This window comes from Poecile atricapillus, chromosome 1 (assembly GCF_030490865.1).
Source record: "Poecile atricapillus isolate bPoeAtr1 chromosome 1, bPoeAtr1.hap1, whole genome shotgun sequence".
NCBI classification, from domain to species: Eukaryota; Metazoa; Chordata; class Aves; order Passeriformes; family Paridae; genus Poecile; species Poecile atricapillus.
The window spans coordinates 115,801,835-115,828,807 of record NC_081249.1 but is presented as its reverse complement, the minus strand read 5'-3'; the positions used below and the strand labels follow the sequence as shown (position 1 = coordinate 115,828,807).

At 46.5% G+C, this 26,973-nt stretch overlaps 1 protein-coding gene across 1 annotated transcript in view; it reads right to left on the bottom strand.

Moving 5' to 3' along the window:
* Positions 1-26,973, bottom strand: part of LOC131582114 (glutamate receptor ionotropic, kainate 1) — a 105,329-nt gene that overhangs the window by 11,859 nt on the left and 66,497 nt on the right. Inside the window, exons 7-14 of the mRNA XM_058844986.1 lie at positions 24,942-25,085; positions 17,697-17,804; positions 14,294-14,407; positions 13,100-13,303; positions 12,506-12,729; positions 9,475-9,593; positions 4,846-5,063; positions 73-298 (exon numbers count right to left, since the gene is read on the bottom strand). Coding sequence (XP_058700969.1) covers positions 73-298; positions 4,846-5,063; positions 9,475-9,593; positions 12,506-12,729; positions 13,100-13,303; positions 14,294-14,407; positions 17,697-17,804; positions 24,942-25,085 — 1,357 coding nt within the window. The remainder of the gene's footprint in view (positions 1-72; positions 299-4,845; positions 5,064-9,474; positions 9,594-12,505; positions 12,730-13,099; positions 13,304-14,293; positions 14,408-17,696; positions 17,805-24,941; positions 25,086-26,973) is intronic.

The following is a 26,973-nucleotide window of genomic DNA, read 5'->3' as shown; positions in this document are numbered from 1 at the left end:
GACAGACTGAACCGTTTGCACAGGGGACGCTGTGGGTGTGATCCCCAGCAGCTCAGCCCCAGAGCCTCTTACCAATGGGGGTGCCCACGCCGTAGCCCTTGGAGTCGATGAGCCCCCCAATCTGGGTGAGGTTGCAGTTCCTCTGGGTCACGTACTCGATGCTGGTGGACTCCATGAGCAGGGCGTAGTCAGTGGTGAGCACGCGCTGGATGCCCTCGTCATTGTTCTTCACCAGCGCCGTCTGCTGCCTGCTGCTCATGAACGCCCACATCTTCTCGTACGTCGAGATTTTGGATTTCTGTGGGGGAAAAAGAAGGCACAGAATCACACCAGCACCCAAACTGCACTTGCCAAATGTTCCTCAGCCTCCCCAGCCTCAGTGCCAGAATCACATCCAGAGTGACAGGGAATCGGTGGCAGGCTTTTCCTTCCGGTAGCATTTCCCTCTTACTGGGCTTCATGCTGAGGAATCTCTTGTTGTTTCCCACTTTCTTTGCAGTGCCAGGAACTTCATTACTGGCCTGGCTGTGAAGTGCTCTGAAGTTCTCTGGGCCCATGCTGTTCCATGGATTGGAGCACACATGGAATGCAGCAGCTGAGCCAGTGCAGCTGGACACTGCTGCCCTCAGGCACCCTTGGGGGCACACCACTGCTCCCAGAGCCTGGTGATGAGCAGAGCATCCATCCGCACCTGTTGTGTTCCTATCACTTGCCTGGAGGTCACGGACTTCAGGGATAACACGCTAAATAAACTCCTGCTTTGTGCTTCCCATTGCAGTCAGGCTTAAGGACGCGATCTTTTTGCCACAGGGGTTAAGGGCAGCGTCTCCTCAGTCCCTCAAGCCCTGTCTCTGGCTTACAGCCATCTCAGCTGATTCCAGGCTCAGTTTTAAACAACAGCTTCGGGGGGATTCCTGGGAGAAGTTGATTTTCTGGTTCTTCGAGCTTTAAATGTTAATATGCCTGTAAATTCAATATCTGTGAATGTCACCTGAATTCCACCTCAGTTTGGTGAGCCACAGGATACCACTAAACTCTGAAGGTGGTTAAGTGTCTTTTCTCAAGTAGGAACCATTTTTGTAGCTCAGTTGGGAATATTTTTGAAATTGATACTATGTTTATGCACTAGACTGAATCTGATGGTGAATTTAGTGGAAGGATGTATTCCTTATTCAGAAGAGTTTGTAAGAAAGATCTTGGCTTCTCAACTTGCCAGCTCCCATTTTTTTTCAGAATGGACCCTGTGCCAAATTTTGGTCTCTGAATTTTCATTAATTTTGGCGGAAACACATCTGCACTTTAGAGGGCAGGAGCTGACACAAGCTGCAACACAGGACTAAGATCTGTTATGATGGAGGGGCAAGAAAGCAGTGGAAGATTTATGGACATGATGGAAACAGAGGAGGGCAGCAGGCTGGAGAAAGAAATGTGTGTCACTGCTTCTGGATGGGAAACACCTTGCCTTCAGCTGGACTTCTCCCAGATTTGGCCATTCCCACAGATGGGCAGTACTGCCTGGGGTGCTGCTGGCTTGCCCTCTTACAAGACTTAACCATCCTGAGCTGCCCAGGCCCTGTTTTTTGGGGTATTTTCATTTGCTCTGGCCAGATCTGGTATATCTACAGAGGGAAGAGGCCAATTCTGAGGTTCTTTTCAAAGTCGGAACTCCATTCCACCCTCCCACCCCAGATAATTCCAATTGCTTTTGTTTTCATTTCCCCCACCATCTGGCTAAAAGTCACAGCAGAAAAGTGACTTCCTTGAAACATATTTTGTCTTCAGAATAATGTTTTCCTGGGGGAACTGTTGCAGCAAGCACACCAGTGCTAAGCATTCTGAACCAGTGGGCAATCACAACTGTTAGCACGTGCATTATAGACACCACTACCTACCAGAGATGCCAGCCTGAATAAATGCAAATGGAGCTTTCAGAAAAGCAGTGGGAGTACCTTGCTTTTCTAATGTGTTTCCTGATCTCCATCCCATCCAGCAGTTACACTGTGTAATCTCATCTTCCAGGGCCTTCCTGCTGCTGCTTTGAGCACAAAATCCTAAATCAAAGCTCTTTAGAGCCTGCTTTGTGTTTTTCTGTGCCTGATGCCTCCAGAAATCCTCTTTTTCCACGTGTGTCCCATACAGTCCTGGAAACCAGAGGGATCTGGGCTTTGTCCCTCGTGTCCTACATGCCACTCCCTTGTTCCTGTCCCCTCCACAGCGAGGAATGCCCAGCACGTCGTGGTTTGCTTTGAAAAACGTTGGTCTGAAAAAAAAATCTCTTCCCCTCGGCATTCCTTGGCTTTAGTACTATTTGATTTGACAAATCACATCTTGCAGCAGGGAAAGCCCTCGAGGTAATGGCCCTTCCAGGGCACCCCAGCCCTGTGCCTCTCTTCCTCAGCGTGTTTTCACTTCTGTCACAGCCCGTGGTGTTCATCCCTGCTTTGCCCCTCCCTGTTCCCAGCACTTCAGCACTCCCGGGGACAGGACAGCTCCCAGAGCAGAGACACAGTCCGGAATGTCGCGGCAGAGGCGCTGCAACTGTGCTGTACCCTGGGAGGAGTGCGGGACTGGAGTGACTGCTGCCCCAGCTCCCTCCTGCTGCCCCAGCTCCCTCCTGCTGCCCCAGCTCCCTCCTGCTGTCCCAGCTCCCTCCTGCTGCCCCAATTCCCTCCTGCTGCCCCAGCTCCCTCCTGCTGCTCCAGCTCCCTCCTGCTGCCCCAATTCCTTCCTGCTGCCCCAGCTCCCTCCTGCTGTCCCAGCTCCCTCCTGCTGCCCCAATTCCCTCCTGCTGCCCCAGCTCCCTCCTGCTGCCCCAGCTCCCTCCTGCTGCCCCAATTCCTTCCTGCTGCCCCAGCTCCCTCCTGCTGTCCCAGCTCCCTCCTGCTGCCCCAATTCCCTCCTGCTGCCTCAGCTCCCTCCTGCTGCTCCAGCTCCCTCCTGCTGCCCCAATTCCCTCCTGCTGCCCCAATTCCCTCCTGCTACCTTTTCCCAGCTCCCAGACCCCTCCCTGGGGGTGTGTGTTTATTTAGCTCAAGGAGTAGATGCAGCATTTCACAGTCTGAGGGAGGCAAAGCCAGAGCCTTCCTTTGCAGACGGAAGTAGCTGGTTTTGTACAGAGAGCTACTCCAGGATTTTTTATTTCAAGTTTTGGGCAGGACAAAGAACCCCTAATCTTGTGAGGATCTGGAGACATTTCTGTAATAAAAGTTGTAACACCTTTGATAAAACACTATGTTTACAAGTGTGATACATTGCATTTTTCATGCATTTCCACAGTGTCACCATCCCTCTGCCAGGGAATCCATCCCCAGTTTCTGCACTATCCTTCCCCTGTGTTTCTGTGCACGTGTATTTCAGGCACAAGTAAGCTGGCACATGTAGTGCATAAATATTTAACCACCTTGTCTGAAGGTTTTCTTTTAGAAGCTCACATGCTTTTAAGCCTACATTATTTCTGCCTGCGGGATTAATGGTGCAAAAAGAAATCAGTGTAAAACTAAAAACAGCTCTAGGAAATTTGTTCTGAGCTTCTCAAGTTGAGCTTCAGGATCTATTTCCTCTAAAAATGCTGGGATGAAGCAGGATTTGAAGTTTCGTCTCTGAAGCTAAATTTGACTTCAGAATATCAATGGCAGTGAGCTCCTTTGGGCATGGAAGAGCCAGAGGAGAATCCACAGCTTGCCTTACTGGAATATCTCCAGGTGGGTTTCCATCTTAGTGGAAATGTCAGCTCATCATTTCAGGAGCTCACTATAGCAAAATGCTGTAGTTGGTGTTTTTCTTTCAGCAAGGAAACATTTCTGTCCAGCCACAGGAGAGCCTTGGCAAGGGCAGCGCATCAGGGACAGACTACACAGAATCCCAGAATCCCAGAATCTAGGGATGGTTGGGGTTGGAAGGGACCTCTGGAGATCACCCAGTCCAACCCCCCTGCCAAGGCAGGGTCACCTGGAGCAGGTGACACAGGAATTTTTGATTTTTGCCTTTTTGGGATGTCCCTAGAGAGGGAGAGATCTCTTGTCACAGATGTTCTGCCCCACTGCTTCCCCCAGAGCCTCATCCCCTTCCAAGGCTCTGTGTGTGTGACTCCACAAACACCATCCTCAGACGCCACAGGGAAAAGCCTGATCCGGGCTCATCCTGAGCCTGACTTCCCTGCTGAGACTGCTGACGAAGCTGCTAATTAATTCTGGCTGTCACAGGATTTTTGTGCATGTATTCCGTATTTATAGCTTGTTGGCTTTTACACTGACATTTGATAAGATTATCCATTTTGTATGTAATTAATACTAATAATTAAGAAAAAAAAGACACAATTATCACAGTTGTCTACCAAACAATTAGCCACAGAAAACTCTTCACTTGCAGATGTGTGCAGGTGTGACTGTATTGACAGTCTGGGTAATATTGACCATGGGGCATTAAGAAAGGGACAAACAAATGTGCATTTTCCTGTGGAATTACTGCAGTGTAAATGCGGCATTCAGAAGGAGAAGCAGACTTTTCCAGATGCTTCTTAGTGAAGTGGCTGGAAGGAAATAGGGTCCCAGCTGGAGGAGAATATCCCCATGCCCTGTCTCCCATCAGAGGCAGATGGGTTTACTCCTCACTGCACTCCACTGCCAGGCTGCTTTTCCATGTGTCCTGGGGAAATCTGCTGGGTTTTACATTCCTGGTGCTGAAGGATCCACTATGGCCAGGGCACCTGGTGTATTTACCTTCTCCTCTAATATACCATGGCCCTGGTTTTGGGGGAATGATGTATTCCCCTACCCCTGCAATCCCTGGGGATACTGTGGCTCCACCTCCCAGCCCCGGCCCCGCAGCTTCCTGGGGCTGCCTTACCTTGAAGAAGGTCATGGTGGATCCGTCTCTGACAGCCCCGTACTCGATCTTGGTTTGCTTTGCTAAGTCATCTGCTGAGTCGATGGGAGATTCCATCCTCTCCACAGTCAGGAAGGCAGCCAAGTTGGCAGTATAGGATGAGATTATGATTAAGGTGAAAAACCACCATATTCCTCCAACTATTCTGGTGGAAAGAGCTTTGGGCATCAGCTCTGATCCTGTTACAACACCATCAAAACAATCATATTAAAATGAGGCTTTCCTGATACCACAGCCTAGTTTTAGGCACAGAATGCTTTTATGAGCTGTAGCATGATAAAATGATTTCAACAATAATCTCACAGATGCACAGCTGACATTTATAATGGTAACACACTGGGAAGGGGATGTGTGCCATGAAACATGACAAATGGAATTATCCTTGGGTCTAAGCCCCCTTACCTCTCTGAGCTAACCAGCCTTGTGATATTAATCTCGTACATCCCCAGCAAGCTACTCTGGTATTTTTGTCTGCTTCTGGAGTCCCTTTGTGCCCATACACTGCAATCAATTTTGTAACCAGAGCTCTTTAGCAAACTCTTTCTGCTCACAGCTGCCTGACAGAAATACCTCACAGGAGGAGCATGCTCTATTGACACATCTCAGCACCAACAGGGAGATCAATGCAGCTCCAGTGACCTCCAGTGAACCTCAGCTCAGCCCCCAGAAAACCTCTTTCTAGCAATGTGTGCCTCACATTTGAGAAGTCAGAGGGTTGATGGACACATCCCTTGGATCCTCAGGGTGATGCAAAGTTTTGGACAGTGTATTTAACTCTTATTATTCTGAGCAGGTTTGAGCAGGTCACTGCCATTGCCATAAATCCCCACGGAGCAGCACGTGTTACCTGCACTGCAATGGTTCCCAGGCAGCTCAGATCACCTCTGTTTCAGCCACACAGATACTGGTGTTTCTCAGCACTCTGAGGCAAATCTTCTGCTCTTTTACTGGGGGGCCATTCCCACTGAATTCTGTGCATAATGTGGGACTCGAGGATCTGGTTCAGCAAAGCTCTTAGGTAGCTGCCCAAGAAATTTGACTTCAAAGTTAAGTTTTTGCATAATTATTTTGCTGATGAGGGATGGACTTAAGAAAATACTTAAGAGCCTGTGAAAAGAATGCTCAGGGCTAAAGCTTTTGATTTGACAAACGTGTTTTCATTGCTGGGAAAACATGTTGACATATTATGTCCCCTCAGCTATTCAGTGAGTTCTGCAAGAAATTTCAACATTACAGAAAACATTTTCAGACTTTGCAAAAACTCTGAATGTAACTTTTGGGGCAGAGACCGAAAGGGTAAAACCTTCCCCACCAACCAGCAAACAGATTGGAGCTGTATCTGTAAACACAGAGCTGTGTCTCTTAAAGGTCAGAGCTAAGCTTAGCCCAAGGGTTGGAGTGTGTTGACAGAACTGCCAAACAGTGAGAGCAGTCTGAAGGCAAAAAGTCTCACTTGAAATTTTCCAGTCCAAATGGAGTTGTTTCCAGAGCTGTAGCTCTGCCTGGGTTTGTGTTTGTACTTCTGCTGTACTTTCTTGTTTTCTTGATTTGATTTTTTTTTTTATTTTTTTCAATTCAATGAAATATTTCCTTGTTTCTCTCTATTTCTAAGTTGGGGTTGAACTGCAAAAGCTGTGCTGATTCAGGTCATCCTGAAGGAATTCTTGCTTTTAAGCTTAGGCAGCCATACAAATAGAAATCCTGACTCAGCCCCTGATGCTGTGCCACACACATGGAACGTTCCAGCACTGCTCAGGGGAGGATGGAAAATCCCTGTGTGCTGCCCTTGTGGGGTGAGAGGCCAAATCTGTGATTTCCTGCAGCAAAATATTGTTTGTGGGAAAGAAGACACTCTGTTCCCACCCTGGTAATTCTGCCCTGAGTGACTGCTCTGGTGGGGTGAGAGCAAACCCTGTTCCTGGCTGACCTGAGTGGGGCAGCATCTAGTTTTTCCCACGGTTATTCCAGCGTTCACCTTTCCGAGTGCCTCGGTTCCAGCAAGAAGCACTGGTTTATCATAAAGTAATAGAATGGCCTGGGCTGGAAGGGACCTTAAGGATCACCCAGTGCCACCCCCTGCCATGGCAGGGACACCTCCCACTGTCCCAGGCTGCTCCAAGCCCCAGTGTCCAGCCTGGCCTTGGACACTTCCAGGAATCCAGGGACAGCCACAGCTGCTCTGGAAAACTTTTCCATCAAACAAAACAAAAGCTCTGGGCTTTTCCATCCTTGCAGGGAACAATTCCTTCCTAATATCAAATCTAAACCTACTCTGCCAGTCTGGGTCCATTCCTTGTGTCCTGTCCCTCCATGCCTTGTCCCCAGCCCCTCTCCAGCTCTCCTGGAGCCCCTTCAGGCCCTGCAAGGGGCTCTGAGCTCTCCCTGGAGCCTTCTCCTCTCCAGGTGAGCACCCCCAGCTCTCCCAGCCTGGCTCCAGAGCAGAGGGGCTGCAGCCCTGGAGCAGCTCTGGGGCCTCCTCTGGACTCTCTGCAGCAGCTCCAGCTCCTTGTGCTGCTGGCCCCAGGGCTGGGACAGCTCTGCAGGTGGGGTCTCACCTCAGCTCAGGGGTAGCATCCCCCCTTCCTGCTGTCCAGGCTGTGGGATCAGCCCGGGATCTCTTCCATCCCACCCCGCTCCACCCAGGCGCTCTCTGCTCCGGCTGCTCCTGCCTGCCCCGTTCCTGGCTGAGCTGAGCTCTGAGGGACAGCTCTCCTTTCTGACACTGACAGCTTCCCTGGATGGACTGGATGAAATGCGCCCTGTTTGGATGCTTTCAGAGGATGCAAACACATCTGAGACTTCCAGGGGAAAAACAGGGAAAGCAGCATCTAAATCAAAATGTTGCCAGAAAGACTCGGGGGCAGAGACAATACTTGCTGAAGTCTCTCTAGTGCCTTTTTATGGCAGACATGACAGCCAATCCTGATCCAGACTTTGCTCACGCTCTGTAGAAAAGAGAAAGTCTGATCATCACATTTTAAAATTTAATCACAAGTGGCTTCCAGTCAAGCATAACGAGCAGCTGCTGCCAAGGAGGAGGAGCGCAACGCTAGACCCAGACTTCCACCACCACTCCCATCATGTCCAAACTCTTCACGTGACCATGATGCACAGACAATCACACCACAAGTTTGCACATGGAAACATTTGTGTTGCCTTACGAATGTTTTTCTTTTTCCTTTCTTTCTTTTTCTCTCTTTCTTTTGTTTTGTTTTGAATCTCCTTAGAAGACAAGCAGAGTCTGGTTGGGGCTGACTGTCATGTACCCAAGGTAGTGGTAACGAGCAGACACTGCATCCCACAGTTTGCTGTGGATGATGGTAAACTCCAAAAAAGGCAGGACAGGAAACACAAAATCCTGGAGCACTTTCACACACAGGGCAACCACAGTTAGATACACACACCTGCCTGATACTGTAAAACCTCAGCCTGTGTTTTACTGACAAATTGGAAGGAAAACAAAACAAAACAAGCTCCAAAACAAAGCAGAAATTCTTTTCTTTCATCCAACCTCCTTCAAAGAAATTTCTGTGGGGAAGTTCTATATCCTCTCAATACAATAATGCACCACTAAAAGCAAGTGCATCCTAGGTCAACACAAAATTTATTCTCTACCATATCTAGGAAAAAATCCTCTTTATTTTAAATTTTTATTTATTTTTATTGCTGCTCATGCCTGTTAAAGAGGAAAGAATAAACTGTACCTGTATGACTGCAGAGATGGTTTTACATTCCTTAGTTAAATGCTTAGGAATTTAATACCAAGGTACTGCTGGGCTTTGCCTTTTTGGTTCTCATGGAGTGGGGTCTTTTTTGTTCAGCTTTGATTCAACTCGAAATGTTTGTCAGAAAACATTTTCTCTCTTTGCAGTGGACCCCAGTTTTGGTGAAAAGTGATTTAATTGGAAACCTTGGAACATAAATGCCATAAACAAATGTGTTTAGTACATAGATCTATTTGACTTCCCACACGGACTAAGCTTCATTGCCCCTCCTTGAATAAAATGTCAGCCGTTTCCAAAGTCATCAGCAACAGGGGCTTGTGACTGGGTTAAGTTAAGGCTTCTAGGGTCGGATGCATTTACAGAAGGATGGGATTCATACCTGCAGAAAAGCCATAGGAAACAAGGGTTTGGTGTTGGTTTTAATTGTGTTGACAGGCACCTACAAACTCAACAACCCTTCTGGAGAAAGAGCATCTTTCCTTGTTTGGCAGCTACAACAGTTCCTCTAGGGCAGCTAAGGCTGTTTGTGTTGGGATGGAGCCCAACGTTTTCCTGGTGCCAAAACTCTTGTACCAATAAACTCAGCTTCAGCATGAGGCACTTCATATCCCTCTTGCAATTAACTTCCACTTTGGCTGCAGAACTCCTTTGTGGCCCTGCGCGCTCCCCTTTCTCTCAGATGCTTGTCTGGGTTGCACAGTTCCCCTGTGGCGGTGGCACGTGGCCACCTTCCCTCATGCTACTCTGCGTGTGTGAGATCAGGTTTTACAGTACATGCTGCGTTTATAGAGGGTGGAGTTTACCAGCACAGAAGCCCTGGAGCAGACTGTGGGACGTGTGCGAGAACGAAGTGTAACCGGTGTACCTTGCTGCATGAGAGCTCCAACTCCAAACCAGAAACTATTTAGTAAAGTAAAATTGTTTTCCACCACATCTGAGTCTGGGTTGCACGGGTGGGGGTTATACCACTCGTATGGTGTAAACCTGTGGCAGTCAACAGAAACAGTCTGTAAACATTGAGCAGAGGACACAGAGCAAACCTGCTGAGCAGCGCGCCCCAGCACGGCACCACGCAGGGACCAGGAGAACCAGGGATGGAGAGCTGTCACTGTGCCAAAGGGGGATTGACACGAAGGGTGTCCCCCGTGCCAGCTGTGGGTCAGCTGTGGAGTGATGGATGCATGCTGCTGCTGGCACGGGGCTGCTGCTCCTCTCCTCTCCTCCCTGCCACAGCCCCGTGGCTCCCTGTCCCACTCTCAGGGCACCGCTGGGAGCCACGGCGCTGCTCCTGGGAAACGTTTTTGGAGTAAGGAAGGAGCAGCAGCCCTCTAAGGGCAGCACCACTCGCTGTCTGTGGGCACTGGATGTGCTCTCCCTGCAGCAGCAGCTGCCCATCATTCCCAGAATCACTGGATGTTCTGAGCTGGCAGGGACCCACCAGGACCATGGAGTCTATGCCCTTACAGGAGCAGCCCCACAGCCTGGGCGTTCTGAGCACCCTGCTCTCCCCAGCTTTGGGAGCAGTGGCAGCTCCCCAAGCCCCGGGACACCGGATGGGCACACAGGGATTCCCTGGAAGAGCTCTGGGTTATGCACACACCCAGCAGGAGCACCCCAAGGACTGCTCCTCCTCAGGGTGCCCGCTCTGTCCCCCAGTGCTGTGTGGCTTCCTTGTGGAGCACGTGAATGCAGCTTTAATTGACAGCCTCACCCAACAGATTCTAATTAATGTTGCAACAATATAATTAAGCATTGAATTTATGCACGATGCACGGTTGCGAGCGGAGTGCCTTGCTTAGCTGAAGTAATGATGTCTGGTAATAATGAACCCATTAATTGGGAGAGGATGTAGCTTAGGATGCCACCAGCTGCACAATACCCAGAACGAGAGTATCAAAAATCATAACAAAAGACAAAGTTTTCAGGTTCAAGTTAGAACAGTTCTGCATGCACCCGTCAAAAGAATTTTTCCCAAGTTAGATGTGTCAGATTTCTGCTGTAATAATGGAAGCAGGTGTTGTGGAGTGACCAGATTGTTCCCAACTCAGGTCTGCACACACAGGGAAACAAGAGACCCCCAGTTAGGACTAGTAAGTTGCCAACAGCCCTAGGAGTGAAGAGTTCCCCCCACAGTATTGACACAGGGCAGGAAGAAGAAGAAATCCCTCTGCCTGACCTGTCTGGGAAGCCCAAGGCTGGAATTTTTCACAAGGTTTCAGAAAACCACCACATTCAGTGAGTTGGACACAAATGTCTCCATCACAGAAAGAGCTAAAGGGCCATTGCTAGAAAGTGGCCATGAAATTATGGCAGCAAAGCCTTGTCTTCCAGACTGGGAAGGTTTTTCTAGCCCTGGGTACATATGTCAATGTATTAGTAGGGTGAACATCTCTTTTACACCTCAAAACAAAAGCTGATTTTCTTCTTGTGTTTCTATTGCTGCAGCTCTGGTTTGCAGTTCAGCAGGATTCACTGCTCAGACCTTCTGTTTTCCTGGCTTTCCTCTTGGCTTTCTCCCTCTTCAGCAGCAGCTGTGCTGAGGTTTCTGAGAAAGGTGAGATGCTCAAGGTCACCCAAGCACCTTTTTCCACAGGGTCTGTGTGACATTGTTGACTCAGCTACTTGGCTCTACCTTCACTGATGTAACAGCACAGCTCACATGGCATTAGCAGAAAGGGAGATTTTGGCAGAAAACACCTTGTTCTTCCACTGGCAGTGTACTTGGAACAGAGCTTTGCCAGTCTGCAACCCTTCACAGCAATAAAAACTTCAGTGTTTGAGTTTAAAAATTAATGTAACAATGAGAGGGCTACATAAATCTCAGAGACAAATGAGAAATTATTCAGCTGCTGAAAAGTTGAAAGAATTGACAGGAGGATTATACCAGCCTGTGCAAATTATTCCCAAGTATTTGTTTTCCAGGAACTGATGTCAAAATGTGGGTAACCATTTAATTCACTGTGACAGTGCTAAGAAGTGGATGGTTTCTGGGGTTATTAAAACCAACCAATATTTGCTGACACACTTTGCAGATCTTACAGAAATCTTGTGTAATTGGAGACATGGACAGGTCCTGATGTGGGTTTCAAAACAGCTTAGTTTAAAATGCATAAATCTAAATTAACACAAACAGAATTTCACTTCTTCAGTCTATGCAGCTGATGATAACTAGGCATTGCTTTCCAGCACCAGCTCAAGGAAAGCATTTGTGTTCCCTTCCACTGTTCTGAGGTGGAGAGGGCTGGGGGATGTTTTCAGTCCTGGCACACAACTGCAGAAAAGTCAATCTGCCAGAGTGGAGCAGATTTAAGATTAATCATGACTGAGATCATGGGTTGTGTACACTAGAGTTATTATTTATGGTACAGTGAGACACAGCAGGAGCCCTGGGAAGTCATGAGGAATTGCACAGAGCCCCACAGCTGCTGGGAGGGATGAACTCCTCTTTCACCTCAGGCCACCCCTGGGAAGTTAACCCGTGACCTCTCCTCCTCTGATTCACAGAACCATTTCGGTTGGAAGAGACCTCTAAGGTTGGACCTGCAGCAAAACTAGGTTCAGTTTTGGGTCTTTTACCTTTGAATTGTGTGCACCAGGAGTGGAAAAGGGAAATGCCTACATGCAAGTAACAAACTGCTTTTCAGCACGTATCTGCTGGGGTGGTGCCTACTGATGCATCCCATTGGATATTTCTCTTGGAACAGCCCTTAAAGAAAGCAAAACCTCAGTGCAATACAGAAAAGCAGTGGTGACGAGAAAATACCAAGACTTTGCAGAAAGGTTTTAGGATTGGATGAGCCCCTTAGGATGGTTTGATACCCCTGTACTCCAGAGCCCATCCAACACCTGCCAGGGGAGATGCTGTGGGTGCATCTTAAACTCTATCCTGGCCTTACCTGGCAATGACAAAGAGGACACAGCTGACTCCAAGGCAGGCCAGCAGAACATACATCCAAATATCCGGAGAGAGAGGGTTTAAAAAGGAGAAAACGCCGGGGTTGGTCCCGTTGGGCTTCCGGTACAAGATACTGATTCCCAGCGTCATGAAGGGCTTGGAGAAGTCAATCACTTTCTCTCTGACATAGGTAATGGTGAGAGGAGCAACAGCCAGGTCAGCTTTCTGGAAACACAAAAGGGAAAAAACTCATTCCTTTCATGTTTAGCAAACCCACTGCAATTCCCTCCATTTCTTTCCCAAGTATTAGAAAACAAACCAAATTGGGCTCAAATTCAACAAAATTTAACATTTCTAGGGTATTTTGGTGGGGTGTGGCATTCCGTTTCCTCTTTTCACAAGGCAGGGGGACATTTGGGACATGGCCACTGATGGATGTTTCCCCCAACACCTGCCAACTGCTCATTAGACGTTCCTGCTCTGATGCACCCATCAGACACAGCAGTGGCTCTAAAATGTGAAAACGACAGCAAAGACTTCAGATATAAAATACCCCAGGTGAAAGGACAGCAGAGAGAGAAGGGTTCAGTCTTACATGATCTATGAGTTCCTTGACCATCCCATTCCACTCTCCCTTGTCATTCTGGGCTCCATATTTGCCGTCAGAAACAAGTTTGACCTCGTAGATGAAGCCTAAAATGTTTGACAGTTCCTTTAGCAAGTCCAGGCAGTACCCCTCGAATCTGTCATTGCCATACAAGGGCTTGTCAGACTTCTTGTACATCACATAGGGATCTTCCTGCAGGAAAATGCAGCAGACAGGCAGTGAGAGATGTGAGGCTTGGCTCGGATTGGATCTGTTTCTCTACGTGATGGTAATATTTTCCAAAGGGATTGCAAGTACATGGAAATCAGCAATTTACTGTGTGCGTTAAAAGCTGTTCTAGGTGTGTTAGCAAACTCACTGAATGAATTAGTGATGAGCATAAGGGCCCTAATTTTCACTGGAATGGAACATTTGTGGCTCCCAGGAGCTTTAATTCCAGTTGTGCGCAGCAGCTCCAAACTCAGACCCAAGGTCTGGACCCTGCATTATCCCACTCCAAGGGACAGGGAGGGATAGTGAAGGAGAGAAGATCCTAAATAACAGAAAATAACCTGTAAGGGGAACCCACACATTTTATATTCTGTGAAAAATACATCTTTACTGAAAAGTACCTTCAAATAGAGTAAAGAGGGAATGGAGAACAGCAAAGGCAGATTGCAAAGTACATTTTTGCTTTTCCTTTTACAAGATTTTGGATAGAAGAAGATCTGGGCAAGCAGTTTAATGTGGCAAAACACCTCTGGCAATAGACAATTAGTGTAGAGGGAGCCTTTGAGCTCTTTTCCTCCTCCTGAGGAATTAGGAAGTGGCATTACTGGGCACATAGAAAGCACGAGGCAGAGCAGCTCCCCAATGCCCAGTCACACCTTTTTCATCCCTCACAGTAAGAACAATGACTCAATCTGTCTGTCTGCTGTTTACCACTTCCTTTCAGCCCTCTTTGTCTCATTTTCAGTAAAACAAAGGATCTGTAAGCAGTGCCTGCAAAGCTGAGTGTTTGTGTGTGTTCATTCCGGGAGGAAAAGTGCGAAGAGCTCATCTGAAACATTGGAGAAGACAAAACAATTTTGGAGACAGAGGTTCCCGGGAGTCTTCCACTGGCAGTGTGGTGGTTTTGAGTCAATCTCATGTGTCTGTGTGTGTGGATCCTGAGCCTAAATCTAAAGCTCTGGGCAGCCTTACCAGAATGGTGGTGACGATGAGCGTGCGGTTGGCCAAGGAGTCCGTGATGTTGGTGGAGCGGTCCTTGTTGCTGTCTGTCATGTTAAGGCCACTGTATGAGTTCCAGACCCCAATCTGCACAGAGGAGAGCAGGTGAGAGGACTGCCCTAATCTCCTAAGCCCCTGGAGCACTGGTCTCTGGGGTCACCTCAGGAAGGGACTGAGTGCTGGAGGAGGGCAGGAGCTCAGGGAGAGGCAGCAACACCACGGGCTGATTCAGAAACCCCAGGGAATGACTGCAAAATGCATAAATGCAAACCCAGGAGCAGTGAGAGTAGGAGGCTTGGCAGTGCCGTGCTGGGGTGGCCAATGGCTATTAAAGTGGAACATGCTGGCTTTGTTCCCTACTAAAAAAAAAATGTCAAATGTCTATTTTTATGTTTGTTTTTTTTAAATTTTGTAATGGTGGAGTTGAGACACGTGGCAAGACCTCTCTCTTCCAATAGAACATGTTAAAAGCCTGAATAACTACATTGGAACAGACTGATGGATGCACTGGCTTTTTGCTTGCCCTGTGCCTTCAGCAGGTTTAGCAAAGATTATTCTGTCCTTCCTGGACTCCTGGATATGCCAGAGTTATCAAGGTGATACCATTTCCCACCCCGAGCAGTATTTGCTCAGCTAACAGCAGTGGCCAAAGGCAAATTTCTTTCTAGCCCCAGAGACAATGAAAGCTTCCAGTTTTTACTGCCCAGTCCAAAGCCTCCAGGGAAGATATTTGTGGTTTCAGAGGATTTGGATCTACACTGTGGGAGCAGAAATTAGAACCATGTTTTTTCTTCAGACCAATATTTACCCAACTTAAATGCAGTATGGAAGCACCTCCAGTGTTTTTGCCCTTGGATTTTCATGTCCAGCCTGGCTGAGGGCTGATGTGAGGAGCTCCAGGCGAGGAGCTGGCTCAGGCAGGTTGGTTTGTGCTGGGCATTGTGGAGAGCACAAGCCCACATTTCAAGCCAACTCGGGGTTTGTGTCCCCAGGTGCCACTGCTTTTGCCCCACACAAACTTTTTTCCAAATTCTTTATGGGGACATCTGTGCCATCAAAAAAAAAAACAAAACAACAGAAGTTTATGTGAAACATTTGTCAGTCATTCCCTTTGTTTCCAAAACTAGATCAGGCTAGGAAGCTGATCTGGAAAGTGCACTAATTTGCAAAGGAGATTAAATGTTGGCTATTATGGCAGCCTGAGCCAGGAATACAGTAAATATCCAGTGTCCTTGGATTTCCACCAGCATGGATGAGCCCTTCTGCTCACTGTTACTGACTTGGAATGTGTTTGTTGGCTGGCAGTGGGGAAAGAGGAGGACAACCATGAGAACAGGGAGCAGCACAGTCACAGAGCACACAGAATACACCAGGAGAGCGCTGCACATCTGGGCAAAGGACAGCCCAGGCAGGAGGTGTAGGGGGAGGAAGGATTGAGGCCAAGGTAGGACATCACTGTGGGGAGTCCAGGGGATGTTTTGCAGTTTAGTGACAAGTTTCAGAGGTGTCATGTGCCCTTCCCAGCGAGCCCGTGCTCTGAACCAGCTGTAATGTGGTTTAAATCAGTACAGCAGAACACAAGATGCCTGCAGTCAAAAGGGAGATTGCTTCTGCGTGCCAGGGGATGATCTACTCCCCAGGAAGGAGGGGACAGGACTTTGTGCCTCAGCCTGATCCACTGGAGATGAAACTGGGTTAAGAATGTATGTGCTCCATGAGAACACAGAAAGGGGTGTAGAAGGTGTTTTACACTGAGCTATTCTCACAAAAACATTCCAACCCCAAAACCTTTCTAAACTGCGTATGAGGGAGGGGATGTGGAATAATGAGATCTGTGTGAACCATAGACAAAATACAATTCTAAGCATTATTTAAAAAAAAAAAATCTGTCTCATGACTGCAGAACACTTCAGACTTAGTGGATGGAGTTTTTATCTTCTCCTCATAGACCAGCAACCAGGGGTTGTAAGTCCTGTGGGGAGCAGTGCGGGAAGCTGGTCTCCAAATCCCACTTTTGTGTTTTAAGCACCTTACGTTCAAAGAGGGATGAGATTCCTGGGGTAATTTACATCTTTTATAAACAAGCTTAGTCCCAATTTCCATATGTTAGTGAATGACAGCACCCACTTAATCATCTCTATTATTTTCTGTAAGGAGCTAATAACATACTCATCCAAATTTTTAGGCAATAGTGCTTGAATGCTGCCAGCACTGAGAGGTTTGTGTGGGGAAAAACACCCCCAACCCTGCAGGTTAAACCAGACTTTGGAGGTGATGCCAATACACATCCAAAATGGTGTCATTTTACCCTTCAGGGTAAATTTTAGGTGAATCAGGAAGGATGGCACACGAGAAAAGGACTGGTTTTGCTGCAGCAGGAGCCTCTACTCAAAGATGGGAGAAGCACAGCTCCCAAGCAGTAAAATAATAATTAAACCCCCCTGATTTTGGTGAAAAAGCTGAATCCTGCCAAGATCTTTTTAGTCTTTGCAATCACAGTGTCTCAAGTGGAGAAAAGCTTACCCTGCCAGGAAAATTCCTGCTTTCTGAGAGACTGTTGTCTCTAAACTGCAATAGGAGAGTCATCATTAAAACCCAAAGGCTGAGTGTGAAGACCCAGCCCACAGAGTTTTGGCGTCACCTGTCTGTACAAACCTTCTTCCACACTTTATATAAATGATTAGAACCCTCGCCAGCAGCCTTGGTACAGGGAAAAATAAACAGAGTGCTTCATTAAAAATGAAAAGAGAAGCTGTCTGGAGAGCTGTGTGGGAGCAATTACAGTTAAATTCTCAATTAACCCATCAGCAATTACCACCCAGAGCTGAGCCAGCACGCAGAGCAAGGGCCAGCAGCCTCGGGAGCTGCTGTCACCTGTGCTGGGTTTTGGGACACCCACAACTGCCATCCCCAGGGCAGCCCATATCGCTGGCTGAGGGCTGGGAAGAGGGAAAGAGAGCAAATCCAATCTCAGAAACCTGGAGAATTCTCAACATCTCCACTTTGTTGAGGTACCTTCAAGTACATTCTCTCCTCTCTCCCTCATGTCACATTTATCTGTGCATGCTATATAAATGTATCTTTCTCTATATATGAATTTACCATTCACAGTTGCAGTGGCAAGAATTGAAAATGAGGTGCACTTAAAATGATTCTTTCCATTAGGTAAGTATTGCCTGCCCCACATTCCTCGCCCATACCTTGAAATACACTGCAAAATAAAGAACAAAACTTAGCAGCTCTGCTTTAACTCTGACTCAAATCACTTGAGAATAGTGGGGTTTTTTACCCTAGTCATAGGAGATTCAAACTGAGGAACCATGACCTTATCAAATTAACTTTTTCCCATGTTTTTTTAAACAAAAGACCTGCTTACCTTTTCTGTGCCTTCCTCCTTGAGGCTGATGATGTCCAGGTCGAAGTCCTTCCTGAGCCCGTCGGTTTTGTTGAAGGTGATGCGCCCTGTCAGGCCCTCCCAGCGTGCCTGGGGACACAAACACACCTGCCTGTGGCACCCAGCATGGGCTACTCTGACCTCATAACAAGAACTGCAATTTCAATACACCACAGCACCCAATCACTTCCAAATTTGGGGTTTTTAAAGCATATGTGGCTTGGCTACTCTGACAAAACCCCCATTTTTTGTTGTTTCTTTCTGATAAGTTTTCTATTTTGCAATCAGGCACAAGTCTGTGACATTTTACATAGATTGATTTACGTATGTCTGGTACTGATAAAAAAATACAGACTGACTAAAAAGAAAGGGAGAATTGCATGTGCCCAAAGCCAGGGCAGCTCTGCAATGGACAAGAATTCACTAAGGAGCTAAGAAAAGGAGTCTGCTCTGTCCAAGCTCTGGGGCTGGGCCTTGGAGCTTGCAGGAGAAGCCCAGCCAGTCACAGAGAGCCCATAAAAGCTTTATGGTAAGGCCATGGAATGTCACACTCAGGGGGAAGGACAGCACATGAGTCACAGAGGAGAGGTCTGGTCCAAGCAGCACTTCCCTGTTCCAGCCTGACCCAGCGAATCCAAATCCTTGTTTTAAACACCAGCACCAGGGCCTGCATTTGTCCTGCGCAGCCAGGAGGATTCCCTGTGCTGGAGAGCCCTTCTTCAGGGAGAAGGACCAAGGGCAAGGATGAACCTTCTCCACAATTTCAGTCTCCTGTATCTTGTGAGCTTCCAACCCAGCCCGTTTGCTTTGGAATGAGATCTCCCTCCCTCCCACCCCATTCTGTCCCAGAGCTGGTGCTTATCCATAAAACAAGGCTATGGGTTTCAAAGTGCAGACAATTTTCACAATCTATTTTTGGGAAGTCCCCCGTTAGATTAAATTTGTCAGAGATACAAGGAGAGCTGACAATAAATGATGGCATTGTTCCTTCGTGTGTGTCAGCCGTATAATTTTAAATTACAAGCTTTTCCACCACACATCGTTCCTTGCCTCATTTAATTTATTGGAGACAGAGGACAGAAGTAAAGCTGCATAAAATCACCACACTTACAGATTGGTGTCTCCCCTTGCTGTTTAATCTGAATTCCAGCCCCGAATCTGCAGGATTTAATCTCGGATGTTGGGGAGTTCTCACCACATGTCTCAGACAAATCTGGTGCATTTGGAATTTGTGGAAACAGCAGGACTTTGAAGGTAACACACTTAAGTAACATAAGAATGGAAAAGCATTAATGCAACAAATTTGCTGTGAGATTTTCCATCTTAATGACTTGGGAGTATACACAAGTCTGTGCTGTAAACAGTGAAACACTGGCAGGGTTATTTATTACTTATTCATTATGTGGATATAATCAAGATAGCAGGGGGCACACATATGGATGAATTTCAATCACTAACATCCCTGTTTCCAGCCTGTCTTTTATTCCTCTGATGTGCCCCCACCTCTTTTTTGATAAAGATGGAACATTTTATCAAATCTGCTCTTGAGAGATCAGTTTCTCCTGGGAGGGCGATTTGCTCCTGAGAGATGTTCCCATTTATTGATCACATATCCTATGCTGCTGATCCTGATTCCCAGCTTTATGTTGGAAACTGGCAGCAGGAGCCTCCATCTCCACTCTTGTGGAAATAAGATTTATATGGTGAAATGCATCTCACTTTTCCAAACGGGCTTTGGTGCTTCTACCTCTGCACCAAGGGGAGGAAAAGGCGTTACAAGCTGCTTAAATTGTGAGGTCCAGAGAAGTGCTCAGGGCCTTTGTCCAACTGAAGTCCCACTCAGACCACCAAATAATGACCCAAATGTGGTTTCAGTATAAACAGGAGCCAGGCGAGTGTTTCTCAGGATGGTTAAATGCATATGGGATTTTTAAAACCTAATGGTGAGGAACACACTTCAGGTACCATCTGAATTCTAAATTTACTTTCTGATTTTTATTTTTTTTGCTTCTAAACCAAAACAGAGAAAGCAGCACATGCAGAGTTCTGGTTAATTAACAAACTGAAATGAAGCAGAACTTTCTGAAAAACAGGAGCTGTATGTGTATCTATCACAGAGGTGGGATTTCATGCTTTCACACACAGGATTTATAGCAATTTTTATGTTTCTGGTGACACACTGAGTGTTACAGGACATAATAAAAGCTGAATTGGAGCCTGATCAGGTAATTGATCAAAGAACATAACTGTGAGCAGCTACTCAGACTCCTCCTTTACCAAGCCCGAGAAGGGAACGGACAGAAGAGATTACACCATTAACTTCAGCCACCTTCAGAGGCTGGCAGGCACCCGCCATGGCTAAAATACACAAAGCAACCTAATGAGAGCTGTGAAACTTCCTGCTTTCACTGCTTGGAAAGACAGGGATCGTGGGGAAAGCACAAATCTGGGATTAAATATTCCAATTTCAATCCCTATCAATAGATTGATGGGAAATTACACCAACAGGAGAACGGAGCTGACTCAGCCTCCAAGGTCAAACACTCCAGAGGAGTTTTATCAATTCCCACCCATCAAATGGTCTTTGTATCAATTTCCACTTCACCATCTTGGATCAGTGCAGCAGCCTCCGTTCTAGCCAGAGCCAATCACCAGTTCAATCCCAGAATCAATCAGATCAGCTGCTTCCAGACTTATCACAGAACGATGGAATATCCCGGGTGGGAAGGGACCCCCAAGGATCACCCAGCCCAGCCCCTGGCCCTGCACAGACACCAAACAATCCCACCCTGTGCGCCCCTGGGAGCAGTGTCCAAACTGTAGAACAGACCTGTATTTTTTATTCTTTCTCTCTTTTTTCCTTCTCTTGCTGTTTAAGTACAACTTGAAAATTTGGGAATTTTTCCCTAAAGGCAAGCAATCAGCTGGGTTTTTCTCTGGCTTTAATGGGAGTTTGGTCAGAAATCAATCACCTGTACTGTTCCTTGTGGGAGGACTACACTCAGAAACTGAAGTCCAATTGGAGATAAGAATATTTTCCTGCCTACTCTGTTTTGTTGAGGGATTATTTTGACCCATGATATGTATATATTTAATTCTTCAGGTTATAATCTTTTTATTTATTATCAGAAGTTCCTAGGCAAAATGAACATCAGTTATTGGTTTAATGTACATTCCTAATGAACTACAGGGGTGAAGGAACTGATATTCCCAAATTTCTGACAAGGGCTTTGGTGGTACCTGACACTTGAATGAAAAATTTAAAAACCTAGGAACACCTAAACCTACAATGCTCAGAACACCTCAGGTCTCTTTTATGTAACAAAATCTCCCAGGGCCATAAATAACAATACCATGATAATAATGAGTAATAAATAAATAAATAATAACGAAAGTGCTACTGACCAAGAAGAGATTAATTTTTCCTTTAGTTTTCTTTCCTTTGGGAAGAGAAAGCCCCTGCTTTTTTGGAATTGCAGAGAGAGCTGCCAGATTGAAGTGACAGTGATATTGCTTCTCCTTGGAGTGGAAATTGTGTGTGGTGAGCCACACATCAACTTGTCAGCTCTTACAATTAATCCTCTTATTAACAGAGATTCCCCCAGGATTATGGAATGCAGTGAGTTCGAGTATGACTTTGCCATTACCCTGCTCCAAATCTGGCATAACTGATGGAATAAAGAGAATTTCAGCACTTGCCAGCATAGGGATTTATCTGTGGAGATAAACTGAGAATTATGATGTTCCACAGCCTCTTTACTTGGAAGAGCTCCAGGAAAAGTCCTGGGCTTTCACTGAGCAGCACGGGAATAGAAATACAGTGAGAAGCAGAAAGGCGCATTTTCCAAGGCCAGAGGGGTGGGATTATATTGGACTGTGAACATGGCAAATGTAACCTGTGCATTATGTTTGAGTAAGCCTGGGTGTATTAAATACATCCTGAAAAAAGTTTTGTGTAGCAAGTATCAAAACATCCTCCATATATTCAGATAAAGTCACTTTATAATGGTTCTTGTTTGTTTTTTTATGAACAAATCTACTGCCCAGGTAACATTTAATGAGCTGAAAACAGAATGGAAGAAAAATTATGTAATCTTTTTGTCAAACAGCTTGTTTTGATTTTGGATATCACAGTATCAGTACCCTGCAGGTAATTTTTTATCAATTTTCATCAATTCAATATGTATTTATTCTCAGCGTGCAATCCTTCTTGCTTTGCAATCTGGGCATAGATAATTCCATAAGTAAGTGTTTTTCCACTTGAAATTTGATTTCAGAATAAGAATGCCTATTGACATTACCCTCAGCCTCATTGTCTTCTTGGGAAGCTGAGCTTTATTTCCTAATAAAGCACCACGGGATGCAGGTCAGGCAGTTGTTTTGTTTGCTCTCCTAATTAAGAGTTTTCAGGTCAAAGTAACAGCCAGTAATAGGCTCATAGCAGAAATGCACATTGTGGACTAGAAGAAAAGGTTATAAAGAGTGAAACAAAGAAAAAAGCTTGTTTTAGTGAGAGCAGATCAAGTGTTAATATTAAACTATCTGGTGAGAGAAGCCCTACCGAAGTAGACAACTGTTTCAATTTGATGTAAGTGAATATTGCAGCACCAGAGCCCAGAGAATAAATCCAGCTAGCACCCACAGACCCTGTCAGTGGCTCAGTGCTAAAATGCAAAGAAAAAAAATGCAGCAGAAGAGATTTTATTTTGTGTTTTGGAGCAAAATGTCATCTTTTCCCAGCCATTGCACAGATTTCAGTGCTGCCCCACAGCTCCTCTCTCAGAGAGCAGGGGAGGTGGGGATTTCCTGGCTCTTTTGCCAGCAGGGTCTTGTACTGCTCTCTCCTTTTGATTTGTTCCACTCTGCAGGGTTGGAGTCCCACGAAAACACTCTGATATGCTAACTCTGGGAGCAATCAAAGACCATTAAACAATAGAAATGTTCTATTCTCTTCCAAGATTCTTTGTGCTCCTGTGTTTGGAGATGCTGCCAATCACAAACAGAACAAATGGATGGTTACCTCTGCAGATGGATTGCTTTCCCTTCTGTCATAATTTAAATTTCTACTTTTACTGTAATGAAAAACCTCCAGCTCCTTCTCCTTCCAGCAGAGAATGCAGATGGACGGCTCTCACTCCTGGTCTCAGTGCTTGGCATGGATCTCCTCAGAAACACAGCAGGAACTGAAATCTCTTCAGATCTCTTTCAGACTCTGAGATTTTTCTCTGTGATTCTGCCTGAGGGCATTTAGCAGTCACTCAGAATCCAATCTGCATCTCTATCCTTCTCTCTGCAGTTGTTCTTTTAATTGTGGCTGGATTTGAACAAGGGGAGCTCACACTGGTTTCCATGGTAATTGAAAAACAATCTTCATCTGGGGCCTTATGATTTAGAGGGAACATGAGCAGAACTTGACCACTCAATTATAAACATATTTCACGTTTACCCCCATTTTTCCTTCAGAAAAGGTAGGATCATCCTTTCTGTCCCTGCTCCCCCTCTGCAGACAGACAAGAAGCTCCTTTTCCCTCTGAGCAGGGGTAAGGGGCACCCCCTGCAAATGCCTCCAGAAGGGCTCAAAGATCAGAACATCCTTCAGCGGTGAATGGCTCTGGGTCACTGAGAGATGCAGCTTCTGACCAGGATTTACTTTTCATTAAAAACTCCTTAATGGGCTGTTGCAGAGCCTTGATCCCAGACATTTCATAGTAAAGGCCCACAAAGCAAATGAGGTGACCTCAGTTCTTTTCACCACCAAAATAAAATGCAAAAACTCACCAGGGAGCCCACGAAGCACTTGTTAACTCCAGCATCTGCAGGAATCCCTGCAGGCAAATTCTTTGTCTGAAACTGGTTTATTTAGACTGGAGTACTGAATATTTGTCTTTAGATCAGCCTGTGAAATGCCTTCACAGAATGTCAGTACCACATAACAAAACGGGAAAATTAAATTCCACCTATGTGAGCCCAAGCTATACCTCTGCCTCTTCCACTTTATTTTCTACACTGATTCACTGATTCCTAATTATAAAGGTTGAACAATCCCCGTTGAACAAACCAGGCCCTAACATGATCTAGGGAGGTCCAAATGTATTTGGTATTTGCTTCCAACTTGTATTTTAGGCTTTACAGGAAATGCAATATGGTCTTATTAAACCTTATCCTCTGCTTTCAACAACCACCTTCTTTTTTTGCCTACATCAGACACAGGAAGATAAGACTCTCAGAGTATTTAAATCAGTGTTTTACTGACCACGAGAAACTCTATTTGCAAGGCCATCTGTAATTAGCTCCCATATCTCACTCCATGAAAGAGAAGCTGCTTGTCCATGATAAATGAGAGCTGTGTCACAGCTCAGGTTTGAATTGATCTGCTGGGGTACATCTGATACTCCTGGGCAAAGTATTCTGGTTTAGGCTTCAGGACCCCTTAGTTTTATACTCAGCAGCCCCCAAAATAAGTAGGGTATCACTGCAGGAGCATTCACTGATACAAACTCTTTAGTTAACTTTCAATTTTGTTATAATTATTTTTCAAATGCAGAGACTGAGGTGGGGAAAAGGTAAAACGTAAGTGGGACGCTCCATGTAATTTCCAATTTTCTTTTCCACACTTCCCTAAAGGAAAGGTTTCCATTTCAAAATCAAAATAAAACCAGGACTTCTGAAAGAGTCGAGGCATTTCAACCAAAATGCATATTTTTAGGATATCTCTGGATCAAGCTCAGTCATGAAGCAATTTCCTTCTTTAGAAGGAAATTCCGTCTTTGCTTTCAGGAAGCAATGTCCTTCTTTAGAAATACTGGCTGCAATGTTTTCTGGATATTGATCACTGATCAAACAATCTGCAGAACAATTGGAATTATGGGGTGAAGCAAGGACAGAGCTACAGACTCACTTTTCTCTCAATTTCCAGAACAATTGCTGTAGTTACCTCGTTGTTTTAGAAATCATCAACATCCACAGCAAACATTAACCGAATAAAAAAACCTGGGCGGTCTTACAGGGTTTTAGTCTGAGACTTTGCCACACCCAGGGTTTAGCAGCTGGGTAAGACCAGAATGGAGGTCAGAGCCTTGTGCCTGTAAATCAGGGGTTTTGCCAGGAAGGGGAGAGAGAATTTCCCCTGTGAGTGCCAGGAACAGGAGAGCAGCAAGGACCAGGACAGGAAGCAGGACAAGAGGAGAGGAAGGATGCCACCGAGCCCAGGTGAGGTTCTGCACTTGCCTCTTTGATGAGGTTCATGAACCTGGGCCCAAAGCGCCAGGGCTTGTGGCGGTGGCACTGCAGGGAGCTGACGGTCATCTGGGCGGCTCTCTGGGAGGCCACTGCCACCATGTACACGGCGTCGTACATCAGCGCTGCCTCCGTCTGTGGAAACACAGCCCTGCCTTAGCGCCCGCTGCCAGCCCTGCCCGCGCTCCTCGCGGGGAAAAGCCTCTCCTGGGCCATCCACACAGCCCTGAGGAGCAGCAAAATCCAGCCCTTCACAGTAATTTTGGGGTGTTTTCAGCAATTTCACCGGGTAGCTATGGGGAGATGGAGGTCAGGGGCTCCAGGCAGGCTGGAGAGGGCTTTTAAGAAGTGACAGGTGTATGAGCCACTCTTCTCATGGCACTTGTGGGATTGTTTCCTTCCCAACAGGTGAGGCTGGCCCTGCTTTCCAGGGAAGCCAATCCCACAGATCACCTGGAAGACATCCCACTGCCCAGGTATCTGCTGTATCCAAGGGCCTGCTGCCCATGAGGATCCAAGCTTTTGGCACAGATATTTGCAGTGGTGTCCTAGAGAGAGGGGATGTGTCCTTTGGAGGTGTGTTTCGGGAAGATTAAGTTGGACTCACACATCTAACTTCCCACCACAGCCCTTGGATCCTTGAATACTACCCCACAGATTCAGATACCAGAATTACTGGGTTCTCTTTGTGCACCTGTGCTTCCTTTGAGAGTGGGTTTGTCAGTTTAAAGGCATGGCCTCCAACTGAGATCACACACTCTGTCCCACTTTGTCTCCTCAGGAAAGTCTCACCTTCACCTGCACTGGCCTTCAGTGCTCTCACAGTGAGGTGGGAATGGCTGGTCTCCCTTAATGATGCTGCACAAATTACCTTTCAGGTAAACCTAATGAATAATTAAGCAGGGGCCTGGGGGAAAAAAGGCAGTAATTTTGCAGTTGTGAAACTGGACTCCTTTATAGGAACTACAGAGCTGATCAGTTTTCTATTTCTTTTCCATGCAATTCCTCTGGGAAATTAATACATTTGATTCTTTGTCTGTGCTGTTTACTTGAGTAAATTACAACAGCATTGGTGTTATCAGTATTGGAGGGGTTTGCTCAAATGTATCTGAATTTAAGAACTAATCTTAAGATAGTGAAGAAAAAGAATTGGTCTTGATGTGCTTGTCAGAATCAGCCCAAAATAATGCTCCACAATGGGAGCAAACTGTGAGATCAGGAAACATTGTAAGTGATGAGTCAAGCAGGAGGAGACAATACCAGCTGTTCTCACAACAGGCAGTTGTTCCAAGCACACTCAGGGAATCAAGGGCCGACCCCAAATCCCTCAAAATCGATGGAAATATTCCCATCAATGTCAGCAGAGCTCATTTTTTGCACTGGAGTGGGCCCTCAGGATTGGATTTTACTGGCTCTGCCTGTGTCCCAGGCCCAGAGACCCTGGGAGGAGATGCTCGGTGGGAATCTCCTCTGCCCCCACTCTGTCCTGTGTGGGAGTGCCGATGCTTTGCCCTGGCCACACGGTGTGTCCCCAGTGTCTTCAGCACTGCCAGGCCTGGCTGCTCAGTCCTGTCCTTGTGCCCCTTGTCACTTCTCCCTCCTTCATGCAGCAGCGGGGGCGCCTGTGTCACCTGCCTTGGCTTGTCACCTCCCCTCACTGTGGCTCTCTTTAGGGTCTCAGGGTGCAACAAGTCACCTCATTTCCCAAAGTCCATCACCTCACCCTGATTTCTGTGCTTTTATGTCAGGAGAAACAGACTCAGAGTCAGTCATGCAACTTGTTTTTCTGATTTTTTGTGTGCTGCTTAAAGCACTGCAAAGGAAGCCAGAGATCTCATTAGGCCAGCTCTGCCTCTGGGTGCAGTTTGGGCATCCAGCAGGACGTGAACTCAGAACTGTGTTGCGTGTGCCCTGCTGACTTCCCACAGGCTGCTCTCAGGCCAAACAGCAGAGCATGAAGCAGAAGGGCTAAATCTGGAGTTAATAACAAGATGTACAGTCCCGATCTCCGTGCTCTGTGCCG